The sequence below is a fragment of the Antechinus flavipes genome, chromosome 1, assembly GCF_016432865.1.
Source record: "Antechinus flavipes isolate AdamAnt ecotype Samford, QLD, Australia chromosome 1, AdamAnt_v2, whole genome shotgun sequence".
NCBI lineage: Eukaryota > Metazoa > Chordata > Mammalia > Dasyuromorphia > Dasyuridae > Antechinus > Antechinus flavipes.
In genome coordinates, this window is record NC_067398.1 from 389,737,471 (window position 1) to 389,753,300 (window position 15,830).

Here is a 15,830-nt window from a genome sequence, read left to right on the forward strand (position 1 = left end):
TGATGGAGAAGGCGCTTGCAGAGATTCTCTTTCATCCCCTTCACTTCTACCCCTAAAGACCAAGAATAAAGACGGACTTTTGCTTATCCTGACTCCGGCTGATTCTGGGATGTCCTGGGTGCTAGCATGGTTGTTACACTCCAGGTTCATGGTTTCTATGTATGTCCCTCAGATGAGCCCTCAAAATGTCAGTGAAAAGATCAATTCCACTGCGGAACCTGGGACTGTGAAATCATTGCAAGTTGGCTGGGCAGGGAGGGCAAGGACCCAAATATCAATCTGATACGAGTGGGCCCTAAAAACCCAACCTGTAAAGTAGGCTCTTGTAATCTGATGACCTTGCATACCAAAATCTAGACCACTGACTATTGGTGGACTGGAAAGTCATGGGGACTCCGAGTCTATTTAAAAGGATATGATAATGGGGGCTATTTCACCTTACAGAAGACCATCATACTGACTCCCTCCCTTTCCATCAGACCTAACCCTGTGCTTAATGACAGCATCCTTGAAGGAGAATGGGCCTCCCCCTCACCACCACCCGTATCCCATAGCCCTAATGAGGTGTCTAGTAACAATGTGTCTGGGAAGAAGGACAAGCCACAAGTCCTACACCATGGTAATCTAGACCCTTCCCCCACAGTGGGCACCCTGGATGCTGTCTTTGCTTTCTTAAATCAGACTCGCCCTAACTTAACCTCCTCTTGTTGGCTGTGCCTTAACACAGCACCACCATTCTTTGTAGGGTTAAGGACCACAGCGGTCTTGGGCAACAATGACAGCTCCATCCAAAAGCAAAGTCTGTCAGACACGTATATCGGCCCTGACTGCATTGGAGAGGAAACCAGCACCAGCCTGTCCTGACCCTACAAGACATAGAAGGCAGTGCTACTTGTCTAGCTACTTGTTCTCAGTGGTCCCGATCCCCTTACAAGGAGATATGTCAGTTTAGGTTGCAGGTTTCTCCTGCCGACCATTCCCCCGATTGGCTTTTTGCCCCCATCATCACATGGTTTGCCTGTACGGCAGGACTAACCTCTTGCATCTGGGAGCTCAGGTTCCGTCAGATACTGAACTTCGCATCCTGGTACATGTATTGCCCCAAGTGTTCCTTTATTCTGAAGAGGGAGCCGAGGAACACTTTGGATTGATTCGTTCAAAATGAGTGGTGCCCATATTGGTTCTGCTGCCAGTAGAGACAGGTGTCGCAGGCTCAGCGGCAGTGGGAACAGCAGCTCTGGTTAAGGGGAATGCAGATTTCAGCCTCCTGAGCTCCCAGGTAGATACCGACATCAGAACACTGGAAAGTCTCATCACCCATTTAGAAAAGTTAGTGGAGTCCCTAGCGGAGGTTGTACTGCAGAACTGCCCTGGGTTAGATTTGCTGTTCATGAAGCAAGGCGGATTGTGTATGGCGCTGGGAGAATCTTGTTGCTTCTACGCAAATCGGTCGGGGATCATTAGGGAATCACTGGCCTCCTTGCATAAGCGGATGGATGATGGGAGGCCAGTCGTAAGGCTTCAATGTCCTGATATCAGTCACTCTATGACTGGTCCACCCTCCTGTCAGGAGTCGCAGGCCCAGTCCTCTTATTCCTTCTCTTCCTCATAGCTCCCTGAATAATTAAGTGCCTCCCCTCTTACGTACAGGATCGCATATAAACCCTGAAACTTTTCACCCTCAAGATGACTTATCCCCTGTTGGCCTCAGATGAGTCACAACTATGAACAGAAAAAGGGGGGGAGTTGTTGTGATCTAGTTCAGATGGATCTGAATCGGTCCCTGTTCGGGCGCCAAAATGTGGTGATCTTCTTCCCAAATGCAGCCAGGTGATAAAAGTTCAGATCTTTTATTATCTCCAATATAGCCCGGTTAGCTTAGAGGCCTATCTCTCTGCTTGGTTCCAAGAGCTCTTGCCGCTTTGTCCTTTGCTTCTGCCTCTGCTTTCTTCAGCCTCCAGAGCCAGCACCACTCTTCATGTCATTCCAGTGAAATCTCTACTTGTAGCTTCTTCCCTCTGAAGAGCTTCCTTGACTGGCCCATTGAAGCTCTATTTATGCTCCCAAAGAGCTTCAAGGGAGGTGTGAACTCATTGAACTCCAACGAGTAAAAGTGTGAACACAAGCCTTGTATTAATTAGTTCTACTTAGTACCTTGTTTCAGGTTCTGCCCAAAACATCTTCTTGTAAGATTAGATCAACTCTAATTAGTTAGCAGTTAGTAAGGATTCCAACAGGGAGTGAAATGGACAAAAGATGGGCCCCCCTCTCCTCCCTCAGTCTTGGGTCAAGGGGCCTTGGGCTCGCAGAGAAATGTTTGCTCAACTAGATTAAGGGAAGTGTTTTGCTCTATGAAGTGCTTGCTCAACCAAGCTCTGAGAAATGTTCGTTCTATAGGATGCTTGCCTAACAATGTTCCATAACCCTGACCTATTTTCATTAATCTATGTCAACACCTGCCATTGCGTATTCTCCCTACATCCTGTAAGCTCCCCCACATCCCCTTTGTGAGCAGGAAGTCGAGTCAATGTTTAACGTCAACTGTAACCGCAAGGCTGAACAAGAATGCTTATAAGGCTGTCTATACCTGTTTGGGGCAGAACTCTACTGAGAAGTCTGTCCTGGCTGGTAATAAAGGCTTTCAAAATTATGAACACCTTGGCTGTCCAGAATTTTATTGCCTGGGCTATTTCACAGGAATGGATTTGAAATTGTGGTATATGAATGTGTGTAGAAAAAGAAGAATTTGGTGACTGACCCCAAATCAATTGGTATGGTCATAGCAAGTAAGTCATGTGTTGATATGGTAATAAGTTGTTAGCACCCTATGATGCAAACAAACACTTCCCTCTCATTAAATCAGAAGGTGTAACAAGATGGGCTTGGCTTATTGGTTGAGGGTTTTATGTAGGCAAACTCTGGAATCAGTTTCAGTAGCTCAGTCTTCAGAGTTGTGAATAGTCAAAGAGAAGATCAAAAGTTATTGAAGAATCTAATTTCTTGCAATGAAGCAAGGGATTTTTTCTTCTCCTCTCTTTCCAAGGGCCATAACTGCTAATTAATTCAGAAGAATTTCTTTATATTTCTGTACACTTGTCATGAAAAGCTGAAAAATATGTATATTCTTTAGGCTAATTATTAAAATTAAGTAATCATTAATGGTCTTGCCTAAATTTTCTAGTATAGTACTTAGATACATAATGTCCTTTAAGAAACAATGCAGGGGGCAGCTAGATAATCAGTAGATAGAGTGCCAGCCCTTTAGTCAGGCACTTAACACTTCCTAGTTATGTGACCCTGGGCAAGTCACTTAACCCCAATTCTCTCAGAAAAAAAAAAAAAAAAGAATTCAGGCACTATCTTCTTTATGAAATTTTTTTGATGCCTTACTCTCCAAACTGGCAGTCCCCTCCCTTACAAACTACCTTGCACTTAACTACTTAGCATATATTTGTATTTATTCACTTTACATTGATGCATTCATTGTTACACATTAGAATGTAACCTTATTGCAAGTAGGGATTGTTTCATTCTTTGTATTTATAGTTCTAGTACCTAGCACAGTACTTTGCACAATAGATGGTATTTATTCTCATTGACTGATTTTGTTCATTCTATCTTGATCTGAAAAGAGAATTATAAAATTTCTAAGAATTTCTAGGGTTTTTTCTTTCTGTAATATTTACTTTTCTTTAAGATCTTCGATGCTCTGCCATTTGGTACATATATGTATTATTGCTATTATCTAATTTTATATTTTAATTAATGTTTTTAAAAAAAACACCTAATTTTATCCTTTCAAATGTTTTTACATTATAAATTTATTAATATTTACTTTCAGCCTAATAATATTCCTTCTTTTGTTCTGTTCCTTTGGATCCTTTTCTAATTATTTAAACATAGATTCAACTGATTTATTTTCTTTTTTCTTATCTCTTATTAAGAGATGTGATGGGACACCAAAATGTTTTATATGCTGTATTTTGCTTTTTTCCCCCCTGAGGCAATTGGGGTTAAGTGACTTGCCCAGGGTCACACAGCCAGGAAGTGTTTGAGGCCAGATTTGAACTCAGGTCCTCCTGACTTCAGGGGTGGTGCTTTATCCACTGCACCACCTCGCTGTCCTTATGCTGTATTTTGTTAACAGTTATTCTTGACATCTGTTATTATTTTTATATTTTTAAAATTCCGGCTTTGTAGAATACATTTTCTTCAAATTTCCATGTATATCAAATTATCATTTAGAAAGGCTTTTTTTTTTTTGACCACGGATTTCTGGTAGTTCAATAATTCTTACATTATTCCTTCTTGATTTATTTTTTAAGTCAGTTGTTTTTCCAGTGAGATATTTCATATTTTCTCCTATTTTTTTCATACATTTGACTTTGTTTTATTGTGTCTTGTTATTTCTTGGTGTTATTGGCTTATCTTCCCAATTCTAAATTTTAAGGAATTATTTTTTTCAATGATCTTTTGTACTTGTTTTTCCATTTAGTCTTTTCTGCTTTTTAAAGAGTTCTTTTCTTCAGTCAATGTTTATGCCTTTTACTCTTAGACTAATTCTGTTTTTAAAGATGTTATTCTCTTCAGTATTTTTGTACTGCTTTTATAAAACTGTTATCTTTTCATAATTGTCTTTCCCCACTGTCATTTCTATTCCTATTTTTTCTCTTATATTTTAATAGTAATTCAGTCTACAGCAATTCTGCACAGCACACTACTTGAATACATTTCACATTGATATGGTTTGGTGAACACCATCTGGATGCCATATTGATTTGAATTCTTTAAAATTATTGGGATTCACCTGTTCCCCCCAAATCTTCTGAGTAAACATGTAACCTATGGCTATCCAATAATTTTTGAGGTTTAACAGATACTACTGACACTTTATTTAAGTATTCTGTGTTGATTATTCACCTTTAAGTTGAAGTTACATTTCTATCCATTATTGAGGAATTTAATGCACATAAAGTTGCTTTGAGAGTTAATTAGAACTGCTCACTACAGCAATTTGAATGAAAGGTATCTGTGTGAGTTAGTGTAACAAAGCTTTGGATCTGAAGACAGGAAAGCCCCATTTCAAATACTGCCTCAGATACTAGCAGTGTGACTCTAGATAAATACTCAGCCTCTCTCAGTTTCCTCATCTGTAAAATCAAGAGTCAGACTCAATGACTTCTGTAAATCTTTGACCTTGACATCTTGCCCACATGATTAGCATGAGAGACTTTAATCAAATAAAGTGATAATTGATTTCCCCATGCCTTTTCAATTTCTACACGTGTTAGCAAAGTCTTCTGCAAATTAGCAATTATATTGACAATTGGGTTTCACAATTAGCAGGAGTAAAGCAGGAAATCCATATGCAAGATATATTTATCCAGATGAGCTTTATTAAAGAATATGATATATATTAAATGAGATGCTGTAGACCCAGGATGATTTAGACCCAGATTGGAAAAAATAGTTGCTACAAATCTCCATAGGCTTCCATATGTAGTAGTAGGATGGTAGGTTCTAAAACAGCTTCTCAGCATTCCTTTTATTAAAAAAAAAAAAAAGTCCTATCTCTAACTCTCTGATGTACATTAAGAATGCTCCTGGAGTCTGGGTGTGCTAATTGCTTTCTGGTGGCTTTGGTGTCTCTGAGTGGGTGAAAAATGTGAGAGACATAGATAAAATGTATGTGCGTTAATGTGAAGAATGTGAAAGATCACATCTGTAATACCAGGTCCTCTGAGGCTCCTGAGGTCCAGGTAGATATTTATAATTTATAACTGGAGAAATGAAGGCCTTTCCCATTGGTTTTATGGATGAAAACAAAAGACAAAAAAACAAAAAAACAAATCAAAAAAAAAAAGAAAAACCCAAAAAACCCTAAGAAACTAAAACTTTGCTGGATAGTAAACAATTAGTGTGGGTAGGAGCTTTCCCCAGGACTACTGCCTAGAAGTTCCTCCAGATAGACTGGAATAAGGTTTGGGTGGTTCTCTCAAGTAATACTCAAGAAGGTACTTACAATTGTAATCTTGAGATTTACATATGAATGAAGATTGTGTATATATATATATACACAATATATATGTGTATATATATATATATACACATATATATGTATATATATATGTATGTATGTGTGTGTGTATGTATATATATGTGTATATATATAGTTAGATGAATTGTCCAGAAGATTCAATTGACTCTGAGGCTATGGAGTCCAGCTATTCCTACAGATTTCTAGACTCATAGGTACAAAAACCATTTATTTCCTAGTGCCCTGTCAGAAGGGACTAGCTTTTCTTAATGACCTGTGAGGTCAGCATGCTTCAGATATTGTTAATTCTGCTAGGTGGCCTTAACACATAAAGTATTAGACCCTGAAATCAAGAAGAGGTGAGTTAAGAGACTCACTAGCTTCATGATCATAGGCAAAGTGATTTTATTTCTTCCTCAGGTTCCTTAACTATAAAATATGGATATTTATGATAGCACCTACCTCCAGAGTTATAGAATTATATATTTGTAAAAGACTTGACATAGTTTTTAAAACACAATAGACGCTTAACACATGCTGCTTCTTTTCCCTTTTTATCTAAAATGACAGACAAGATTGACTTATATTTCTTTCCTTACATATCATTGTAGTGATTTTCAGTTATGTCCAATTCTTTGTGACTCCATTTGGAGTTTTCTCAGCAAACAAACAAACAAAAGTTTGTTCTTTCCTTTTCCAGACACAGGGATACTGCAGGGATAAGGGAACTGAGGCAGACAAGGTTAAATGACATGATTAGTGTCAAAAGCCATATTTGAACTCGGGAAGATGAGTCTTCCTATTTCTAGACACTCTATCCACCTAGCTGTCCCTCATAATGGTCACCATTATAAAGAACAGTGTGTGTGTGTGTGTGTGTTGTAGTTAATACCTAGTACAATGTGCTAGGTGTTATTAGTACAAACTGATACTTGAGATATAATCCTTACCCTCAAGCACTTAAAATCTAGTTGGAGAAACTATTTATACACACACACACACACACACACACACACACACACACACACACACACAATATACATATGAGATATTTGTAGTTAATTCACTTAGTTTATAACTTTTACCCTGTTTCTGATTTATCTAGGGCAAGGCTTCTTAAACTTTTCCCTAAACTTTGTGACCCTCCTTTGCCTAAGAAATTTTAACAACCCTGGGTATAGAGGTATATAAAATAGGTGTACAAAACAAACATTTACTGATAATAAATCATTATTACAAGATGGGGTTGTGAACCAGTTTAAGAAGCTGGGATTCAGGGTATTCCCACACTGCTCAATAGTAAAATCTCTATATTGAGTCCCCATTTATGGATATATATGCATAGTGCATACACAATATATACATAAATATATATAACACACATAACGTGTGTATAATCTCAGACCACAAAAATGTTTTGCATCCCATCTAGCTACTCTTTAATTTACCCAGCTGATACACATACTACTAATTCCCTGCAACCCTAACCCTAATTCTATCCCTTGCTCAGTAATGAAATCCATATGACCACACTACCATAGTTCCTTATGGAGATATGTAAAGTCCTATAGATCAATTTACTATTCCCCAACTCTCCTTCCTAGCCACCACTCCCAAATGTCTTCTCCTTGCCACCATTTCCAAATGTCTTCCTCTTCTATAAAAATGCAAATATTCTCTATTAGAAGGCAAGTATCTTAGAGCATCTAATAATAACAACTAGCATTTAATACAATGCCAGGTAATTAATAAATGCTTTCTTACTAACTTTTTTATATGATACATTGCCTCTATTGTCGAGAAGACTAAGTTGATATCAGAGATGCCTATATATGAAGGGCTCTGAACGAGGTTTGTATTCCTCCTCATAGTGTGGGAAGCTCTATCATACATCATTTAATCATATATATATATGTATATATATATATATATGTGTATATATATTTATGTATATATGTATATAGATTATATAAATATATATATTTATGTATATAGATTATATAAATATATAAATTTATGTATATATATGTATATATACATATATATATATATATATATATATATATATATATACATATACACACATATTTATGGATGAAGAAAACTTATCCAGAGAGATTAATTTGCAACAAGGTCACACCAATTAAGTAAATTAGCTGGAAATATTACATTGTTTATTAGCAGAACAAATATACTATATTTGAATGATTCCAAGGAAATCTGTTCATTCATCCTGTTTGGAGGTTTTAACCTTGAGTTCAGCTCAGCTCAGGCCCTGGCTAGACATTGCCAATGCTAACACGGTTTTCCCAATTCCGAACCACACAAGGTGCTGGGTCAGCAAGCCTTGGATTTACACCAGCTGCGACAGTTTTCTACTCTGCAAATGCCCAGTGGTCCCAGGAAGCTCTAAAGAGAAACCGCATGCAAATTATCAGCTGTTATTAAAAAACTGATGACGAAAAAACTTATTATTTGTGGGTGCTCTGAGAGGCCAAGAAGCCTGAACAGATTGCGTTTTTGATCCAGAATGTCCTCCCCACTAAATGAGGATAACGAGAGCCCTACGTCACTGGGTGGGTGGGAAGATGGTGTCAAATCAGATCTTTTAAAAGGAAAGCACTAGCAAACCTTAAAGGGCCAGATCACATACATATGACTACGAAGATTATTGTTAGGAAAGTCGGAGACAACTCCAGAAAGTAGGGAAAGTTTGGAGTCGGGCGACCAGGTACCAGGACCTACCCAGGCCCCTGGACCACTCTGCCATCACGCTTCGTCTCTCGCGCGGCACGCTGGGAACGGCGCTCCGCTAAGGGCTAGGAACGACGCGGGAAAGCAGTGAATTTCACAGGCATCTTTCTATAACTCCGGGTAGTCACTTTCCCCGCCCTGGGGGCCTTCGACCTCCACGCAGCAGAAATATTACGCTACAGGTGAAGCCCCGCCTTCTCCCTTCAAGAAGAGGGCGTTGCCTCCCATCTTCTTCCGACTTAGTAGACTTGAACAAATGCCTGCTCAGGAATTTCCATAGTTAGATCTCTGGGGTAGAGACCCCAGCCAGACGCCGCCAACACTTTTATTTATTTTTCTTTAGAACATCCAGATCGGCAGATCTTCAGATCCCTGCAAGACATAGCTTTAGCGCGTTTCTTTCAGGCTGTACTATCGACAACCTCATCCCGGCAGGGTCCTAACTGGGTCGCGTCGCTCTCTAGGGCGGTGCCCGGCGCAGCGTTTTCCCCACGGTACCCGGGGCGGCGACTACCACGGGCTCGGGGTGTCGCTCGCTCGCTCCGCGGGGACATCGGTGTCCGGATGGACTCACCCGGTCCCGGCGGGAAGTGGCTCCGCAGGCTCCGGCCGGGCAGGCGGCGGCGGCGGCCGCGGCGGCAACAGCAGCAGCAGCGGCGGCGGCGGTCGGACGAAGCGGCGGTGGAGGCGATCGGTCCCTGAGGCAGAGGAACCCGGCTTCCTGCGGCACCATGATGCCCGGGGAGACTCATTCCAAGGCTGCGGGAACGGCAGCGGATGCCTCGGGCTGTCAGGGCTGCTCCGCGCTCCAACAGGTACGGACTGTGCGCCTAGAGGGGAGGGCCCGGTTCCTTCCACCTTCCCACTCCAAACGCGCCCTCCTCCCAAGTTCATCCCTGGGACCCGCCCCTTTCGAGGCTAGGGTCTGTGAGCTGGCTGAACCGCTGTCCCTAGGTCCCACCCCACCCCCTTTTGTCATCTCTTTGTATTTGGGGTTCGCACTCCCGCCCCCACTCCTGGAACATTTTGGAAAAGGAATTCTCTCGTTTTAGAAGCCACGTGTTCTTTTGGGGGGAGTACGTCGTGGAGTGTAGGGGGAGTTGGGTCCTAGGGCTCGTGGATGAAGTTTGCGGACCGACCAGCCCTTAGGAACATGACGGATTCTTGCTTTGCTTAGGGACTGACTGCGCGGGTAGACGCTCTCTTTCTCGGTCTGGGTTAAGTTTTCCCGTGGAGCTTTGGCTCTTTGCCTTGGGGATGGGGATGGTTGCTGAAGGCTGACTGTGCAGTGCTGTTCTTGTAGAACTGAAAGGGTTTCTTCTCCCCCCTCCCGCCCCCAACCCATTGTGTTTGTTTTAAAGCTTCCTCCCAACCGAAGCACTCCCCCCGGGAGGTGTGGTTACGCCTTGAATTGCTAGAAGTTGCAGAAGATAGTGTTTTTGTATTTTGTTTTTTTTCCCCTTGACTATTCAGCTCTAAGGAAGTGGAAATCTCTTGAAGAAATAACTTTAAAGGTTGACTTGGATAGCGTCAGCCTACCTGCAACTATTTATTTAACACCTACTCTGCGCCAAACACTATGCATGCTACTGGGGGTGCAAAGACAGAGACTCATCCCATCTTATTTACTAATTTTTGTTTTTCCATTATTTGGGTGGAGGAAAGGAAAGAATGATGTGAGGAATAAGACAACGTAAACAGTTTTAAAAATATACAAAATAAGTAAATGGGACTTTACGATGGAGAAGATCCTGGAGCTGGAATTTTGAAAAAAGCTAGTGTTTCTAAGAGGAAGAGGTGAGGAGGGAGGCACCTTGGAATTCAGCTTGTGCAGAGGCACCCGGAATTGAGATGAAATGTGAGTGAATAACATCAAGGTAGCCAGTTTGCAGCCCAGTATGTAATTCTTGTTAGGAACTGATTGTGAGGACTTTTAAAAAATGCCATTTGAGAATTCTTGTTTCCTTTCCCTGATGATTTCAACTGTGTGATGATGTCAACCTTGTTGGGAGAGGGTATGATACTATGTCAATAAATGTAAATGACTTTTCACATATTGCAACTAGAGGAATTTGCACATTTGATCCCAAAGAAAGAGTGTGTGTAAGGTGTTATGGAGCATTTAGGAGTAATATAGACAAATAGGTGCTGTAAGAATATCACTTAAGGTACTACCTTTTAATATTTACTACATAAAAAAAACGAAGAAGTGTTTTGTTTTTCCCATTTAAGAGCCCCCAATTTTGTTAAGTCTGTGAATCATCTTTTAATGATTGTTTTTATTAGTTCATCTATACAAGAGATCATAGGGGCCATCTAATTCAACTCCCTCATTTTGTAGATGAGGAAATTGAGTCCCAGAAAGATTAAGTGATGACCAAGGTCAAGTAAATATGCCAGGCTGCATTTGAAACCAAGACCTCTGATTCCATTATTCCTCTTTCCATTATTCCATGCTGCCAGCTTTGGTTCTTCATTAGTCAAATACTGTACGTTCTAGGTGAACTTTATGTTCTCTTTTAACTTTAAATTATTTTCAAATAAATGTCTACTACTTTCAAAGACTAGCAGTATAAAGACATAACTGAAATAGCCCCAGAATTCATTACTCAAGTAGCATTAGGGAGATAAGCTACCTATTATGGCTATAGCAGTTTGTACTAACTCTAAATTTTGAGTTTAAGAAAACTTTGTTACTGTTAAATTTGTGTGCATGCTTAGCATTGTTAGAAACACACTTGACACATCCTCAGATATGAGAAAAAATTTATTAAAGAACTTTAAGGAATTGTCTTAACCTTTCTGGCCAGAAGTGGGCTTAGCTTCTCTTGTGTGGAAGAGGGAGGACAATGTACTATGCAAGAGAAGCTTTATACTTGTTAGCTGGTCATAGTCCCTCCCCTCAAAGATCGTGATTGGTCCATTCCGTTTTGGATTACAATCTTTCTAATATTCCCACTCTTTACCCCTTAAATATGTAAAAGCACGTCTCATTTCCCTTGTCATATATCCAATGTTCACAATTGTATCTACCGACATTTAGATGACTGGTCCAAATATTCATTTACCTACTTAGGATATAATAACTACATATTTTCAGATTTAAAACTTCAAGATCTTACATACTTTAATTATGCTCATGGCTTCTATTGATTACTTGCTCTGATTGTAGAAATTTGCTATAAGAGAAAAAAGTGGGAACATGATTATGATAGTATCTAAACTGGTCCTTTAGGTTTCAGCTTGAGAGCACATACATGAAAGGATAAAGCTTCCATAGCTCTTTTTCACAGTAGACAATCAATTATGCAGTAACAATTCCACCTTTAGACTCAGGAATCATGTAGGTTCTTATTCAAAGGAACACCATTGGGAAACTGAGTCAGAAGGATCCCATCTTAAGCAGAGGTGAGAGTTGTCCTTCCTACTCTTGTCTAGATACTGATCTTCACCTGTAACAATTCAGGATCACATTCCTCTGAGTAGTTTGTGGCATTTCTCTCTAATGGTGGGTTTCTGACTTGAGGATTTCATTAGACAATTATGCCTAAATTCAAAACTCTAAACAACATCAATTACAGTACCAAGAGAGTTTAACTCAAATAGTAAATTTCATTTGAAGCCTCAGGTCAATTTAGCTCTCAAAGATCACATATCCTAAGTAAGTTCTAAGTGTAATCTTAATTGATAACAATAAGAGATTCATGGATGGGGTTGTCCTAATTTCACATTAAAAAACCCTATCAGAATTAACAATTTTTCATTCTAAAAAAAAATTAATTCAATTCCTTCCCAATCAAGAAGTCACTATAAACATTCCTAAAAATTTAAATAATAGACATATTAATATTGTTTGTTAAAATTCCTCTAAGCACAGTTCATCTCCCCCTCCCACCAAAATATCCCTAATTGTCCTGGTGCAAAGTCAATTTTAGAGGTTATAAGTTATTTTTAAAAATCCTTTCTTGAGGTTCCTCCATAGGTCCTTTAATCCCTGGTGTAATGAGTCTATATCCCTTCTCATGTATGTTCCATTATCAGAATCATTAGTCTCCACTATACTTAAGTATTCCACTAACTTCTCTTGCAGCAGCAAATCTCAGGGGAAAGCTTCCACCCATCCTATCAAATAGTTCACTATAACCAGTAAATATCTCAGTTTTCCCATTGGTATCATTTCAGTAAAATCTAACTTAAATATTCTGGGCTGCCTTCCTCCAAAGGATATTTCCTCAATACCTTCTTTTTTATCTTTAGACATATCACACTCCTTTCAGGTATTTGTTTCACAATTACACATATCCCTAGACACCAAATTTTCTTGCTTTGCTGATACGAGGCTGGGCTTGGGACCACAATAGTGCAGGAGACAGGGCTGTGTTGGCATGTCATGGTCTGTACCAGGACTATAGGCTGGACTCCCACTCCAGTATCACAGGCCTTTTTCTACTAAACTGAAGTGACCTTCTGCTAGAAAACTCTGCTTTCTGGGTGTTGTGATGCTTCAAAATCTGTTCAGTCACCACTCAAAGGAATTTGAAGTGGCTGGGCCAGTCTTTGCTTTTATTCTCTCATCTCAACTCTGCCTTTCCAATTTTTTTAAAAAAATGACATCACATATTGCTTGAGCACCTCAATGAAGTACTGCTAAAATCTTCCTCATCGTGGCTTTATTTAACATTTTCCTCCCATCAGGTCTATAAAATTTTATAAATTCTACCCTTTAAGTATAAAGGAAGAAAACAAGACAAACCTTAAGATTCAAAATATTGTCAGGTCTTTGATCCCAACCACTTTGAACTGTAATGGCTATTATTTTAAGCTTGTGGTTTTCTCAGAATCACAGGACTTTCTGATTGACTGATTTCATGGAGCTCCCAATTCCTTGTTTTGCTCAAGGCTTCCAAGAGATTGAAACTTAATTGTTCTGTGGAAACCTACCTTTCCTTAATTTCTCATATTCTTAAAATCTACTGGTGAGTGGTACTTAGGAGTAGTATCTTACAATCACCTTGAAGCTTAGAACATTCTTTGGAAACATAATTTTTCAGTATTTCTCACTGTAATATCAAGATAGTATAATATTTATTTTTTAGGAATACTCTGCATATAGAATCTTTATAAAGCATAGTATTTCCAATGATATACTTTGTTTTGTTATTTGTGATCATTTTTGTAGAAAGAAATAACTACAGAGAGAGAGAGGTCCCCCTTTATCATCACCACTAGCAAAAATTGTTGACCAACAACCAACAAAAAGAAGCTAGACACAGGTGTCTGAGTGTGCAAAATCCCCCAGAGAATCATTGACAGTCTTTTAAACACTTGAAGATAGCAAAGAGAAATATTTGAGCTTAAAATACTTAGGCAAAACCATCAATAATATAGAGTAAAAAAGATAAGAAGGCCCAGAGTGGATCTTTAAGGCCACATTTTGGCATGGATGATAGTATAATATGGATGAAAACCAAGGAAGGAAACTGAAAAAGAAAAATTGTAGTTAGGGAGAGCCAGGACAGGGAGAGGTACAATGTCATCAGGAATCTTGAAAGTCCTCTATTTCATTAAATATCTACTTTTTTCCCTGAAAGAACATACAGTTTTGCTGGGTAGGTAATTACTGGTTGTAATTCTAGCTCCTTTGCCCTCCAGAATATCATATTCCACGCCTTTGGATTCTTTAATGTAGAAGTTGCTAAGTCTTGTGTTTGGGTTATCTTGATTGTAACTCCACAATATTTATTTGTTTCTTTCTAGTCGTGTATAATATTTTCTCCTTGATCTGGAAACTGGAATTTGGTCATAATGGTTCTTTGGGGGATACTACACATTCAGAAACCTGTGTCTGTCTATCTTTTTTTAACTGGTTGTTGGTCAACAATTTTTGGCGGTGATGATGAGAAAGGTGGCCTTCTCTCTGTATCTGTAGTTATTTCTTCCTACAATGAAGGCTATGGAGAATGGGCCTAAAGCAGGTCTAGTGATTTGGCTTTGTTGTGGTGGTGGTGGTGTCTTTTGCTACTCTATACCCAAAATACTTGGATTCAAGGTTCTAAGCTGTCCTCATCAGGGCCTGAAGGAAAAGAAGTCGACAGAGTGATTTGCTTGGCTCCAATATGTCACTTTCGGTTTTCCTCAGGGTACTTTGGTGCTTCATTTATATCAGCTAGCTAGTCTTCTGTGTATGTAGAGAAGAGGATATAGAAGCATAGATTGAAAATAAATTTTTCAAAGATTTTAGATGAGAAGTTAGGAGACATATAGGATGATGACTGTTGGATATGGTCAGATCAACTGAGAATAAGCTTGATTATGTTTGCAGACAGTAAATTAGGAATTAGTAGAAAGGAAATGATGGAAGATGAGAGTGGGAATGATAGCGGGGGAAATGTACTAGAGAAATGAAGAGGATTTGGCATCAAGAGTACCTATAGAAAAGTTTGCCTAGGCAAGGAGAAGGTCTTTCTATCCTTTTGACAAGAGAGCACAATGTAAGAATAATGAAATGAGAAATAAGGATGATCCCACTCTGTCTCTTTCCCCCTCTCCCTGTTTTATATGCGAATTAAGAAAATTTGGAATAACAACTGAGGAGAATGGGATAGCAAATATATTAGGGAAGGGCCCAGTTAAGATTAGAAAACATAAATTTTAGGAGGTTCACTCCAGTTTCCTTCAGCTCCATTTAACAGCGGAGTATGAAATTTTAAATTTAAGTTTGTACACTATATGGAAAGGACTTAGATCAACGATGTAAACTCATAGGGGTCATTTACATTATTTTATAATTGCCCTAATTTATTCTATCACATAGAAGTTAGTAGGATGTTTGTACTTATATGCGTTACTATTTGTATTTTACAAATGAGAAGACTGGGGTTCAGAGAGGTTAAATATCTTGTTCAGGGTCAATAGCATCAGAGATGTGTAAAAAGATGGATGCCAGCAAGTAACTGAATGCTGAATTAATCAAAAGTATTTGGAAAGAGGGAAAGATCTCTTTCAGGTGGCATAGTTAAAGAGAGGAAGATAGAATTTG

At 39.2% G+C, this 15,830-nt stretch overlaps 1 protein-coding gene across 1 annotated transcript in view; it reads left to right on the forward strand.

Moving 5' to 3' along the window:
- Positions 1-8,199: 8,199 nt before the first annotated feature.
- Positions 8,200-15,830, forward strand: part of ICE1 (interactor of little elongation complex ELL subunit 1) — an 89,770-nt gene continuing 82,139 nt past the window's right edge. Inside the window, exon 1 of the mRNA XM_051973445.1 lies at positions 8,200-9,606. Within this exon, the coding sequence (XP_051829405.1) occupies positions 9,523-9,606 (84 nt within the window). The 5' untranslated portion in view covers positions 8,200-9,522. The remainder of the gene's footprint in view (positions 9,607-15,830) is intronic.